General features: G+C 48.2%; 1 protein-coding gene across 6 annotated transcripts in view; it reads left to right on the forward strand.

Moving 5' to 3' along the window:
- Positions 1-13,585, forward strand: part of ITGA9 (integrin subunit alpha 9) — a 355,586-nt gene that overhangs the window by 23,932 nt on the left and 318,069 nt on the right. For all 6 annotated transcript variants that reach the window (XR_009505770.1, XM_059939171.1, XM_059939172.1 and 3 more), the window contains exon 4: positions 5,913-6,036. Coding sequence is in view for 5 of the 6 variants with exons in the window: in XM_059939171.1 (XP_059795154.1) it covers positions 5,913-6,036 (124 nt within the window). In the remaining variant the exon portion in view is untranslated. The remainder of the gene's footprint in view (positions 1-5,912; positions 6,037-13,585) is intronic.

Below are 13,585 nucleotides of genomic sequence, written 5' to 3' on the forward strand. Positions count from 1 at the left end.
GATATGTGTTATTCAAATATGTTTTGAGAACTCGGGAGGTGCCCGGGGGTGTGGGCATGACACCTGTATGCCCAAGGAGCATCATATTGGATTCCAAGGTTGGGCTTGAAGAGGGAGAGGTGGGATGGCTTTTTTTGAAAATGGCATCTGGTGCTGATTTAAAAGTAAAGAACAGATGGAGAGTTTGAAAGCTGTGACAGGGAGTCAGGTATCTCCATGACACATGGCATTTTCTGGCCCCATGGACCGGCAGCCAGCTCTGGCAAGACCCAGGACGTTGGGCTGGTCTGGCAGGCTGCCCCTGGCTCAGTACCTGCCAGTCTCGGATCCACGCACGTTGCACGTTGTGGTTCCTTCCATTGCCCCAGGGAACAAATGATACCTGGAGTGAACACCACATTGGGATTAGAGGCAAGCCCTTTCCCTTCCCGCACTCCCAGATGCAGATGACAGTTTAGGGGGAAAAAATCACTTCTGGTAATAACCACCCAACAAACCCAGTACGGGCACTGAGTCGTCTCTTGGACCTGGGAGGGCAACTCACAATGTTCAAGTCTGACATTTCTGCTTTTCAGCAGAGTCTGCAAGCCTCAGACAACAACTGAAGTCAGCATCTAGCTGACTTCTGGGAGGAAGCGGTGTTCTCCAGCTCTATCTCTTGGCTGTTTCCTTTCCAAGCATCAGGGCAGTTGCTATCTATTCACCACTTCTCATCTGTCCATTTTTTCAAAGCCACAGGATACACTTTTGCATTTACTTCTGTTGCTTTGTTTCCTGATTTTTTTTTTAAGTGAACTTTTTGTTGAGCTTTCACATCCATGCAGGGAAGTGCACAAATCATCTGTGTACATCTAGATGAGTTTTCAGTAGGTGAACATTTTCAGAATGAGTTTCCCAGAACCCCAGAAGTCACCTTCCCTGGACCTCCCAGGCCATTCCCTCCTCCCTTGGAGGGGAAGCTTCTTTGGGGGGGTGGGATCTGTGGCATCAGGGCCCTGAGCCCCTCCATCCCCTGTTCTCAGTGGCCCAGGGCCTGGCCCAGCCTGTGCTGGATGGACCTGAGGCATGGGAAAGCTCTGGCCATCTGTGCATGGCAAATGCATGTGTAAGAGGGTGAGGGGGCGGGAGTGGCGGTGGGGGGGGGCGGTGCGGCGCATGGGGTGGGAGATGTAAATGCCGCTGTGGCTGAGCCATCGGAAAGGCCCAGTACCCACCACCCCCAGGAAGGACATGTGTTTCCATACAAGAAAGCCCTTCGAAATATACTCATCTCTTTATCCTTTTGGGAGGAAGAACAACCCTTATAACCTGAAGTATGTAAGATGCTAAGATTTGGGGTGGTCCGCCTGGAGGGGTGGGATAGGGAGGGTGGGAGGGAGACGCACGAGGGAGGGGATATGGGGATATACATATATACGTATAGCTGATTCACTTTGTTGTACAGCAGAAACTAACACAACAATGTAAAGCAATTATACTGCAATAAAATGTTTAAAAAAAAAAAGATTTGGGGTGGTCCTAGACCCTCCCCCCTCTTTTGTTATAATTCTTTGGAATCCAAGTTGGAATAAGTTTTGCTGTTTCCAGAGGGTGCTCTCTTTCTCCTGTTGGTCTTGCCTGCTCTGCCCACACCCTCTGCCTCCCTCACAGCAGAATTCATTTGGAGAGATTGATGGAGATATTAATGCTTTGGAGACAGTCCCTAGGAATTTTTCTTAATGTAGGAGTCAGATTGACATGTGTGTATATATAAGGATAATTGGGACTAAGCAAAGTCTTTTCTTTCTGTAATTTATGTTCAGAGACACTTTTCCTTGTTTTCTTACACGCAAACTGCCTTTGACGCTTTGATCTCTGACCTCACAGAATGCATTAATTTTAGTTTAGTTTATTGTGAAATGCAATCTTTGGATCTTCTAGAAATTCCCCGAGATCACTTCTTCTTTTTTTTTTTTTTTTTAGAAATTCACGTTCTTTTATTTATTTATTTATTTATTTATGACTGTGTTGGGTCTTCGTTTCTGTGCGAGGGCTTTCTCTAGTTGCGGCAAGTGGGGACCACTGTTCATCGCTGTGCGCAGGCCTCTCACCATCGCGGCCTCTCTTATTGCGGAGCACAGGCTCCAGACGTGCAGGCTCAGTAATTGTGGCTCACGGGCCCAGTTGCTCCGTGGCATGTGGGATCTTCCCAGACCAGGGCTCGAACCCGTGTCCCCTGCATTGGCAGGCAGATTCTCAACCACTGCGCCACCAGGGAAGCCCCCGAGATCACTTCTTAAATAGTTTATGCCACAAAAAAAAAAAAAGACAGGGCTTCCCTGGTGGCGCAGTGGTTGAGAATCTGCCTGCCAATGCAGGGGACACGGGTTCGAGCCCTGGTCTGGGAAGATCCCACATGCCGCGGAGCAACTAGGCCCGTGAGCCACAACTACTGAGCCTGCGCGTCTGGAGCTTGTGCTCCTCAACAAGAGAGGCCGGGATAGTGAGAGGCCCGCGCACCGCGATGAAGAGTGGCCCCTGCTTGCCGCAACTGGAGAAAGCCCTTGCACAGAAATGAAGACCCAACACAGCCAAAACTAAATAAATAAATAAATAAATAAATTAAAAAAAAAAAAAAAAAAAAAGACAATGGGGCTTACCTGGTGGCGCAGTGGTTAAGAATCTTCCTGCTAATGCAGGGGACACGGGTTCGAGCCCTGGTCGGGGAAGATCCCACATGCCGCGGAGCACCTAAGCCCGTGCGCCACAACTACTGAGCCTGCGCTCTAGAGCCCACGAGCCACAACTACTGAAGCCCGTGCGCCTAAAGCTGTGCTCCGCAACAAGAGAAGCCACCGCAATGAGAAGCCCGCACACCGCAACCCACACAGCCATCAATCAATCAATCAATCAATTAATCAATAAGACAATAAGCTAGACATTAAATACAGAAAGTCCATCCTTACAAGAGTCAGCGTGCGTCATGGTAAGCACCCGCCTCGACCCTTTTCGGTCCCTCTAACCCAGAAATACAGTAAAACATGGTAAGCCCATGAGCTTTGCCAAATCCATAAACTAAAATATAACTAATGTACCAGCTAATTAGATGGTAAGTGATTCAAATTTGCAAACTATCAGAATTTGGTCAGAAATAAAATAAAATTAAAAGACTTAGTGTTGTGGAGTGATGATCCACCGAATGATACTGTTGTTTAGCTTCTTGCCTGATATCATTTCAGTCTATTGAGAAATGTGCTAGAAGCGCAGAATAGTACCACGCGGGGAGGATTGAAGGTGGTTTGCAGTATAAGGAACAATGAGATTAACGTCATAGGGTACGAGGCAAGTGTGGGCAAGCTGAGGTTTCTTGCCGCTCTGAGTGTCCTCATTTTCCCGTGGACAGAGAGCAGCCTTGTCAAGGGCCCTTGGGCGGTTTGCTTGAAGGGATGAAGACCAGAGAGGCTGGCAGGCAGTGAATTTCTTTGTAGAGTGACCTCAGGGATAGCCAGGCCCTGGAGAGCTCCCCCACCGCCCAGGGCCTGGGCATCCTGTTCGACCCCAGAGAGGTCATTTCGGGGGTCCTGACACCTGTGGAGAGGCTCTAAGGGCAATAGCTACCCGACCTGCCTCAAAGGGTGGGGTTTTTTTTGTTTTTTTTTTTGTTTTTGTTTTTGAAAGGGTGGGTTTTGATGGCTTCTCAGGTGGGTATTGGGAGTTATAAGTTGGAAATGTTTTCTAGTAAGACAAGGAGGACTCTGAAATGTGGGTTCCTGTGTTGTTTGCAGCACTTACCAGCTCTGGAACTTAAGCAAAGCACTCTCTGATACCCAGGGTTCCTGTACAGAAAATGGAATTCTAAGACACCTCCCCACCTTCCAGGGTTACAGAAGCGGTCAGATGTGTACCATGTAAATGCTGAATGTTACAGCCTACAAAAACAGTGTGTTTGATGCAAACAAAGACGTGAAACACTTTGATTATTTTAAAATGCAGTATTTTAAGAAAATGCGTCTGTTGGCCAGAGTGAAGCAACCTGATAACAGAAGTGAGTGTGAATGTCCACGAGAAACAGGCGGGGCTAGGCAGAGCGCACACCTTTGCAGGAAGCAGCTGGGCTCCTCACCAGCTGCGCGGGTGCACTCGAGTGTGAGGCTGGGTGTGTCCAGTGCTGGTGGGGAAGGATGCGAGTCTGTGTTCCTGCTTCTGGCTCCCAGAACTGCCCTCCCTCCAGGTGTCTCCTGGCACGTTCGACCCCAGTGCTCCCCAGAGGCTCCCCTCCAGAGCTGACCAGAGGGTCGGTCTCACCTCCTCGCATGTGCCAAGCTCTCGCCCACCTCAGGGCCCCTCCCAGTTGCTCCCTCACTTTCTTCAGGTCTCTGCTCAGATGTCACCTCCTCGGAGAGGCCCAGGCCACTTCCTGGCATGTGGGACCATCCTGGTGAGATGGAAATGTTCTATATCTTGCTAAGGGTTTGGTTACAGGAGAGTATATTCGTCAAAGCTCATTAGATGGTACACTTGAGATCTGTGCATTTTTCTGTATGTAAATTTACTTCAAAAGACCGTCAACAAACATTTACTTCTTATTAATGATATAAAACAGTCAAATATCAGCAATTTCATACGGTTTAACCGAATGCTTTGCCCTGAACCTGAAAAGGAGCTCCTGAAGGTGCTTCACGGACCAGTGGCCTCGGCTCAACTGGGGGCTTGTTAGAAATGCAGATTCTCAGGGCCCTGAAGACTGGCCGAGCCAGCTCTCTGGGTGGGGCCCAGCGGTCTGTGATTTAGTAAGGCTTCCACGTGATTCTGAAGGGTCTCACGTTTAATGGAGGCCGATGGCTACTCCGTGGGCAAGCAGGTAGCACCTTGAAGCTTAGGGTCTGTTTTGGGTGGAGCAGCACTCCTCGTCTCTGGCTTTTTCTCAGTATGTTCTTTGGTGAGGACTCGAGTCTGTCTGCTGCACCAGATGGACCTGTGACTGTTCACTGCTGCATCTTCAGTGCCCAGCTCAGAGCCTGGTGCATAGTAGGTGCTCAATAAATACTTGATGGAGGAATGAACAGGTGCATGTGTGGGGCACGCACAGCGGATCCATCCTGGCCCGAGGGCCCTGAAGCGGGTATTGGGTGCTTGTCTTTTCCTCTACCTGGTTTCCTTTTCCGTCCTTTCCTGCTCTCCCCACATCTGGTGGGTCCCTGGGCCCATCAGTTCCACCTCTATATCGTGAGGTCACCCCCTTCTCCCATCTCCACTGCCCCTGTCCTGGTGCAGGCAGTAGCATCTCTCACCTGATGTTCATTTCCACCGTTGCCTGTCTACAGTCTCCACTCGGCAGCCCAGTTATCTTTCCAAACTGTGAGTCAGACCATGCCACTTGCCTGTGTCCCTCTGTCATCACATCCACTAAAGTCACAGTCATTCCCAAGGTCTATAAGACTCCCGGGGCCTGGCCCCTGTCCCCTCTCTGACCTCAACTCCCTCCAGAGCAGCCCCACGGGCCTCCTTTCTTTCTCTGGACCCTCTAAGCCTTCTTCTCTGTTGCCCCTGATATTCCCTCCTGGAGCACTTCCCTCTGTGCCCAGTGTGTTTGGCTCTTATCCTTTTGGCTGCCCCTGGCCTCCAGGTGAAAACTGTCCTCCCCACTCCCAGATTCTCAGTCCATAACCCAGTGTCTTTCCTTTCCGGCACTTGCTAGGATCCCCATTTGTTTGTATGTTTATTAATTGTCTGCCGCTCCCAGGGGCGCTCCCCAGGCTCTCGCAGTTTGCTGATGCCCACCCAGCACAGCACCTGGGCTGGATGGGAGAGGAAGTGGCTTCCTGGCCCCTCTGCACCTCTCTCCTCCTACAGAACCACCTGGCACTGCCGGGCTCTGCTTTGTAACCTCCTGGGCCTGACTCTTCTGCTCTGAACCTCTCTCTGTCCTCTAGGCCTGTGCCCACCGCTGGAAGAACATCTACTACGAAACAGACCACATCCTGCCCCACGGCTTCTGTTACATCATTCCATCCAACCTCCAGGCCCAAGGCAGGACACTGATCCCTTGCTATGAAGGTGAGCTCTTACTGATCCTCCCTCTCACTTTCTGACCCCACGTCACGCCCCAAACAACCCCCAACCATCTCCACACCACCATCCAAACACTCTCCCCGGCTTTCCACACTCTAACAGAAGGGCTGCACCGTGTCCCCAGATGGCCCTTTGGTGTCCGAGGATCAGGTAATGAGGAAGATGGGAAGGGGCAGCGTTGCCAGACCCTGCCCAGCCTTGTCCATCTGTGCCACAGAGCCCATGGCGCTTCCCAAGCTTTATGAAGTCTCAGACTGAAATTCACCAGCCTCTTGGTTTCCTGACAATGCCAGATGTTGTGCAGCCTTGGGAAACTTGCTTTCCCTCTCTGGGCCTGTTTCCTCCCCATGAAAATTCAGAGGTTGGCTCAGATGGTCTCCACAGTCCCATGCAGCTCCCAGATAGTCATAATGCTCCCGAGACAACTCCTGGCCATACCCGTGGACAGATGTCCTGAGGCAGGGGGAAGAGAAGGCCCAGGGTTCAGTCACGTCATGACATCCCAAGTCTGGCTTTCCTTCTCATCCAGTCTGCACTCCCTGGCAGATGCTGGAGAGTTGGGTGCACCCTCAGCATGGTTTTAAGAGCTCCTTACCAAGGGGCACTTGGGGTTTGGGAAGGAGAATGTTTTCTCAGGCTCCCTACTTAAGATGGTTCTAATGCCTGGGCTGGGGACCACTGAGCCTATCATGACTTAGCTCAGTTGAATTTGAACTTTAAGGATTCAGTGTCATTTACTGTAGTTTTACAGCTTGTACTCTCAGGGTTTGCTTAGCCTAATTCCAAGTGAGCTAAGTGCTTGGCTGTTTATGTTTTATTTCTCCCCCTAATTTATTTGTTTGGACAGAAGTCTCCACTAGCCCGTGGCCACCTTTCCCTTGGGCCTCCCTGGGTTTTCCCATGTTTCAAATTTTGGCCATTGAAAAGGGACTCTGGGAAAGGCCGGGTCCCTGCAGGAGGCATGGACCCTCTCCTCTGTGAGGGGGACCCTTTCTTTGATCCCATGTCAGCATCTGATCAGCTCTGGCAGGACTGTGCTAGGCAACTGAACTCTGGCCCTGTTTATCTCTGTACTGCCCCCATCAGAAGAAAAACCTCATCTGAAAAATAGATGATGATGTGATCACTCGAGAGGAGGAGGGATAGGTCGTGTAAAGACACAGATGAGGGGCCAGGACTGTGCTGACTGCCCCAGCTGGTTACTTCCTTTTTTTTCCAGGAGGAAAAGTGAAAAGGCCCTGGAAGAACTCGTTGGGTAGCTTGTGAGGCTGGGAGGAGTGAGGGAATCAGTAGGGACGATGGAGGCTGTGGGGATAGAACCCAACTAATTATGCAATAGGACCAGCAGCACTCTGGTTTTCTCAGAAGTTATCTTGTGAAATAGGGCCACGTTGCCATCCCTAGTGATTCCCCTGTACACCACCGTAAGCGTCAGAAAGCAAAAGACTGCCCTTTGGAGAGGGAGCTGGGGTCACATGTCCATGTGTACCTGTAGCCACTGTGGCTTACACTTTTAAAGGATCTGTTATCAGGCAGTTGCGGGGGGCGGGGGCGGGAACAGCAGTAGAATGGGGTTGGTCTGGGGACTTTATATATTCTCTCTCTCTTTTTTTTTTTTTGGCCATGCCATGTGGCATGTGGGGATCTTAGTTCCCCAACCAGGGATCAAACCCTTGCCCCCAGCAGTGAAAGCACGGAGTCTTAATCACTAGAAGTGGTTTGTTTTGGAAGTTATTCCATAAGACACCAGTGGGGAGCGGGAAAGTGAGAAAAGGAGGGGAAGGCGGCCCATGAGGGGTGTGGTCCCCACGAAGTTACCAGCCTGGGCCACTGGGATACAATCTCTGGGCCAGCGTAGGACACACACCTCAGAATTATCTGCCTGAGGGATGAGGGGATGGGTCTGTATCCACTGGGCATCCTGTCCTGCCACGTGTGTGGGCGGGGAAAGCCCCCAAGCAGAGAGATGCAGGTGCTGGCAGGTGGCAGTCAGGCCATGTCACAGAAATGGTAAGGGCCGAGGGGACCTGGGGGCGCCCCCTTGGCGGCGGGGGTTCTGTGTTGCCTTTCTCCTGTTACAGATGAGGATGCTAAGACTTGGCGTTTAAGTAAATTGTCAAAGGTCACTCAAAAGCACATGGTGGATAGAGCTGGGTTTTGAATTTTCATTTGTCTGACCTCAGCAAATCATGTTGTCTCCTGGTGGTTAGTGGGGATTTGTTTTGTGTTTTGGTGTTTCTGGTTTAAATGAGATTTAAATAGGAGCCAGTTGTTCACCCTCTCAAAATAAGAGAGGGTGACTGGACTGTCCCAAAGGTCCAATCATGAGGGAGGGGAACATGAACATTTTGGGTGTTGGTGTTCTCAAGAGCACCTGCCTGTCTTCTTTGCTGGCAGCTCTGGCCTGACCTTGGCGGGAACGTGCAAGCCTCCGTGAGCCAAGGAGGGCACCACAGGGCCAGGTAGCAGGTTGAGTCATGTCTGCTCTACATGTCTGTCACTCACAGTACAGTGTGAGTTCTGAGCCCACCCCTCTGGGTGTTTCGGACTGTTACCTGAACGTGTTCCGCATAGCTCAGTGGTCCCAGGAGAGAGACGTGTGGAACAGACCCAAACCCTAAACCTGCAGCCAGAGCCCAGCCAGGTCATCCAAACCCTAGGTGACCTGTAGATGTGCATGGGAGAAATAAATGCTTGTCATTGTTTGCAAGGAGATTTCCTGGTTGTTGCACAGTAATAGCTGACTGACACAGGCTCATCACAGGAACCCACATTCCTCGTGCAACAGTGGCTGTGGGATGGGCTCCGGCCTCTAGAATCACTCTTTTCTATGGTTGTTCCTTGACTTAATGATGACCAGCTGGAGCCAGCAAGGAAAGTAGCAAAGTGGTCGTGCCCTGCCCAATCCTTCTTTACCACGGGCACCCACACTTCTGTATCCTAACTCATTCAGTGCCCAGGGAGGAGTATGGGGTGGGGCCGGGATGGGGAGCATTGGGGTATAAGCAGCCCCTTAGAACAATGGGGGACTGAACGGAACGCCTCTGTAGTTCTTGGTCCTGTAAGAGGCGAGGTGTGGCAGATGCTCAGATTTCTCTAGAAGAGGGGCTGGCAGGTGGGGGATGCAGGCCACAGGGCCCTTGCCTGTGCTCTTGCTTTGGGATCTCCATCTCCCTGTTTGGTGGTCTAAACTAAACCTACTTAAGCTCTTAAGGCAACCATCATTTTCTCTTAATGTGGAAAAACTCAGTAATGCGGGCCGTCTGTTCCAGTTGGGGGGTCATATGGTAGTGAAGTACAACAAGTATTTTGGAGTTTGACCGGACCTTTCAGATATCACCCAGCCTGGCCTCTTTGTCTTTACTGACATCCAGAGATGTGGGGTGGCTTGCTCAGGCTGAGTTTTAACTTCCATTCTGTTATTCACATGATGCACAATCAAGAGGCCAAGTAGAGTGGTGGCTAAGAGCACAGACTCTGGGCCTAGACCGTCAGAGTCCCAGTCCTGGCTCTGCCACTTGTTAATGCTGTGACTTCAGATGAGTGACTTAACTTCTTGTGCCTAACCTACCTCAAGGGGCTGTGGAGAGGATTAAGTTAGAGCTTGTAAGTTCTTAGAGCAATGGCTGGCATATGCATATATATATAAAATACTACAGTTGACCCTCCGCATCCAAGGATGTGGAGGGTCAGCTGTACTCTGCCATTTTATATAAGGCACTTGAGCACCTGCAAATTTTGGTATCTGCAGGCATCCTGGAACCAAGCCCTCATGGATACTGAGGGAAGATTGTATATGCTAATAAGCACATATATGTTAATATACCGTATTATGTGCTAATGTACTGTCTGCCAAGCAAGTGTTTGTTAATTACTATTGGGCAACTAATTTGTCTACCAGGGATAGAGTCCACTCAGTTTTATTAAGTACCTGTTAGACCCTGTGCCAAGTGCCTGATGGATGAAGCCCAAGAAATTCCCCATCTACAGGGGAAAACAGAGCGGGAACATAATGCTTCCAAAGTGGCAGAGCTGAGTGGGGAGAGAATTCCATGCCCGTGTACATGGCCTGGAACCTCTGCAAGGGCCCAGGCTGCATCCACGTTCAAGGTGGCATTAAGGCAGGATTATTTCATTTCACAACTGGAAAAACAGAGACCCGCCTAGAGTCTGCAGCCTGTTGGGGCCCATGGAAAAGACAAATGGTGGGTGCTGGGCAGGGGAGGATGGACACTTCCTCTGCAAGAGTGGAAAGACCCCAGGGTGGGGCTGGGTGTGGCCCGATCTCCCAGGCTTCTGCCTCCATGGCCTCACCCTGTGGCTGGACCCTCGGTGGGAATGGACACCATGATGCCTCCATTGCATTTACCTCTGAGGGTTATTGTGAGAAGCTCGTGAGAAAATGCAGGTGAAAGTGTTCAGAAAGACCACACACTGTTCTCTAATTGTGGCCTGATTGCGGGTCTCGGTGAGGGTCAGCCGTGCTCCAGAATGTTGGGAGGTTGATTTAATTGAGGAGAGCCTCTAAGTATGTGGGCACCTGTCCACAATGTCTCAAACTTTTCACTTCTTAAAAAGTCCGTCTTTGGTTTGGCACAAGGACATTTTTCTCCTGGCTTTTCGGGTGCTTCCTGTTTCTGGTTGGTGGGAAATGCCATCAGAATATCCTGTTTGGAACCAGGATATGTAGAGGGAATGGGAAACAAAAATGAATTTAGGACACAAAGTAAAATAAACGGATGGCGCGTACCCCTAACTCAGACCGTTTATTTGATAGGAGAATATCGTCATTACTACCATATGGGGTTTGGTTTATATCAGAATGTATGAGAAAATGAGAACTTTAGTGGGGTGACAGATGGGCAAAACGCTTCCTAAATTAAAGAGCATGCACTGTAAAACATTAGTTGCTATTAACCAAGTTATGGTGTTACCGAGTCCAAGCTCCCTATGCTCGCCGCACGACAGGCCAATGAATTGGAGATGAGGTGTTGAGACAAGGAATACGACTTTATTCGGAAAGCCGGCAGACTGAGAAGATGGCAGACTAGTGTCTCCGATAAATCATCTTATCGGGGTTTGGATGCCAGTTTCTTTTATAGCACAGAGAGGGGGAGGAGATGAGGAAGTAAAGTAAAAATACCATAAGTTTTGCAAATATCTCGTGGAATGGCCAGCCTCGGTGAAGGGATGTGTTAATTTCTTCTTTCTTGCAGCCATCCACAGGTGGGCGGGGTCAGATGGTCTCCCGGTGAGCTGAACAGGAGCACTTTAACATTCAGGCAGAGAGGCAGAGTTCCCTGAGGCTGGCCATTCTGTATGATTATAATAACAAAAGCAACGAAAAGCAAAGGTTAAAGGCAAAGAAACAGATCAAACTTGGAATCCCATTTAGCTCTTTCCTGTTACAATGGGATTTTAGGACTCCCCGAAGTGAAGTCAGTGCATTGATAAAATCAAGCGCAGAGATTTCTTTCATCCTTTGCCCTCATGTCCACTGAGGCAAGAAGCCAGAGCTTGGCAGGAGGGGGGTTATAAACAAGTCATCTTTTTATTCTCACTAATATGGAATAATCTGGGAGCAGCTCAGCTAAATTAACAAAAAGTATTCCAAATAAAACACTGATAAATGCAATTAGGTACCATTGTATATTAGATCTAATTTCAGAATCTGGCTTTACCACTCACTCATTCCTATGATTGAACCCATAGCTCCTACTTCCTGATTCGGTGACTTTGGGTAGACACCACCACCCCCAACCCCCCCCCCACCGCCCCCAGCCTTGAACCTCAGTGCCCTCCTCTGTAAAATGGAGGGATTAATCCCTACTTAAGAGGTATTTGGGACTTCCCTGGTGGTCCAGTGGTTAGGAATCGGTACTTTCACCGTGGTGGCCTGGGTTCAATCCCTGATGGGGAACTAAGATCCCACAAGACGCGCAGCATGGCCAAAAAAAAAAAGAGAGAGGTATTTGAAGTATATAATGTGCCTAACACAGCTCAGGGTGAGTACTCAATAAAAGGGAATTTTCTAATTAACTTTTAAAATAGTATCATAGTGTCCTTAAACCTTCTCTGAAGACGTCCAGTGGTCCTGCTTTAATGAATAATGGAGGGTGGAAAGCTGGGTATTGCTAACCTGATTTTAAGACTCCTTGAAAAGATTATAATTTAAAAAATTCCTTTGAAGATCATATTTGCACAATTTATTTTCTTGGTAAGCTCTCTTTATGTAGATGATCTGAAGTTTAATTCATGCCATGTTTAAATATTCTCAAGTTTGGAATTGTTGGGGTCTAATTTATCAAATTTTACTGTGCTTTAAAATTGTCCCATTGATTCCAAAGATTTCTGTACCATTTTCTTCCTTATCAGGGGGTGGCTAGGCCTTTAATTCCTAATTGCTTTTGCATCTCTCAAGACAGAGATCATTTCTAGAGAAGGAAATAGATTCCCCTATTTAGATGAGAAGATTCCTCTTCCCCCTTCTAATGTTGAAAGCTGTGGCTCCACAGGGGATACAAATCAATCAAGATCCATTTACAAATGAAAAGCAATTGAGGTTTTGTTTTGTTGTGTTTTTGTTTTGGAGAGAACCATAAAAGGCTAAGTTAATCCATTTAAAAATTCAAGAACAAGCCTCATAAATTTTTATTAAATAAAGAGCTCTACATTTACATAGGATTTTATGGTTTCCAAAGAGCTTTCATAAACATTATCTCATTTAAGTAAATACAGCAAATTAAAAAAAGCAGATGCAGTCCTGTAGTATGCCCAATTAATGTGGAGGGGGACCCTGAGAGGGAGGGTGGCTGGAGGGGACAGCCAGGGCCAAGCCTCTGGCAGTGGCTCTTGGAGCTCAGGGAGACCCATCAAGCTTTCCCTTTGGTGCTAAGAATTCTTATCTTGGGCACAAATATATTCTACACTTCAGACATGGTTTCATACATTGTGTGGAATTATTGACTACTTAAACTATGTCATCTAATAGTTTCCTTATGGATATTCAAATGTTATGAATCTCTTCTTCTAAAATTACATATCTGTGTGATGGATGTCTTAGGTTTCGTTCCTTTAAGAGACACTAACAGATTCAGAGTCACCAAATATTTATCAAGCACCTACTGGGTTCCAGGTGTTGTGCTAGGTACTTACCATTTATGATCTTACTGAGTAATCACATCATGGGGGGGCGGTTTAAGTATTCTTTTCACCATTGTACAAATGAGAAAACTGAAGCTTAGGGAGGTTGATGAAGGTCACAGTCTTATTAAGCAGAAGAAGGGTGGTGGCTTTTAAGTTCAGAACACGTTTCTTTTTTTTTTTTCCATTTAGGCTGTGGTTCTTGTAACTGAGGGTTGTTTTATATATTTAAATGCTCTTTTTATCACTAGATATCTGTCTGCCTGATTTCATTGTCCTCCGAATTGTTGTTGTTTTTTAATTGAAGTATAGTTGATTTACAATGTTGTGTTACTTTCAGGTTACAGCAAAGTGATATATATATATATATATATATATATATATATATATA

This window comes from Balaenoptera ricei, chromosome 11 (genome assembly GCF_028023285.1).
Source record: "Balaenoptera ricei isolate mBalRic1 chromosome 11, mBalRic1.hap2, whole genome shotgun sequence".
NCBI lineage: Eukaryota > Metazoa > Chordata > Mammalia > Artiodactyla > Balaenopteridae > Balaenoptera > Balaenoptera ricei.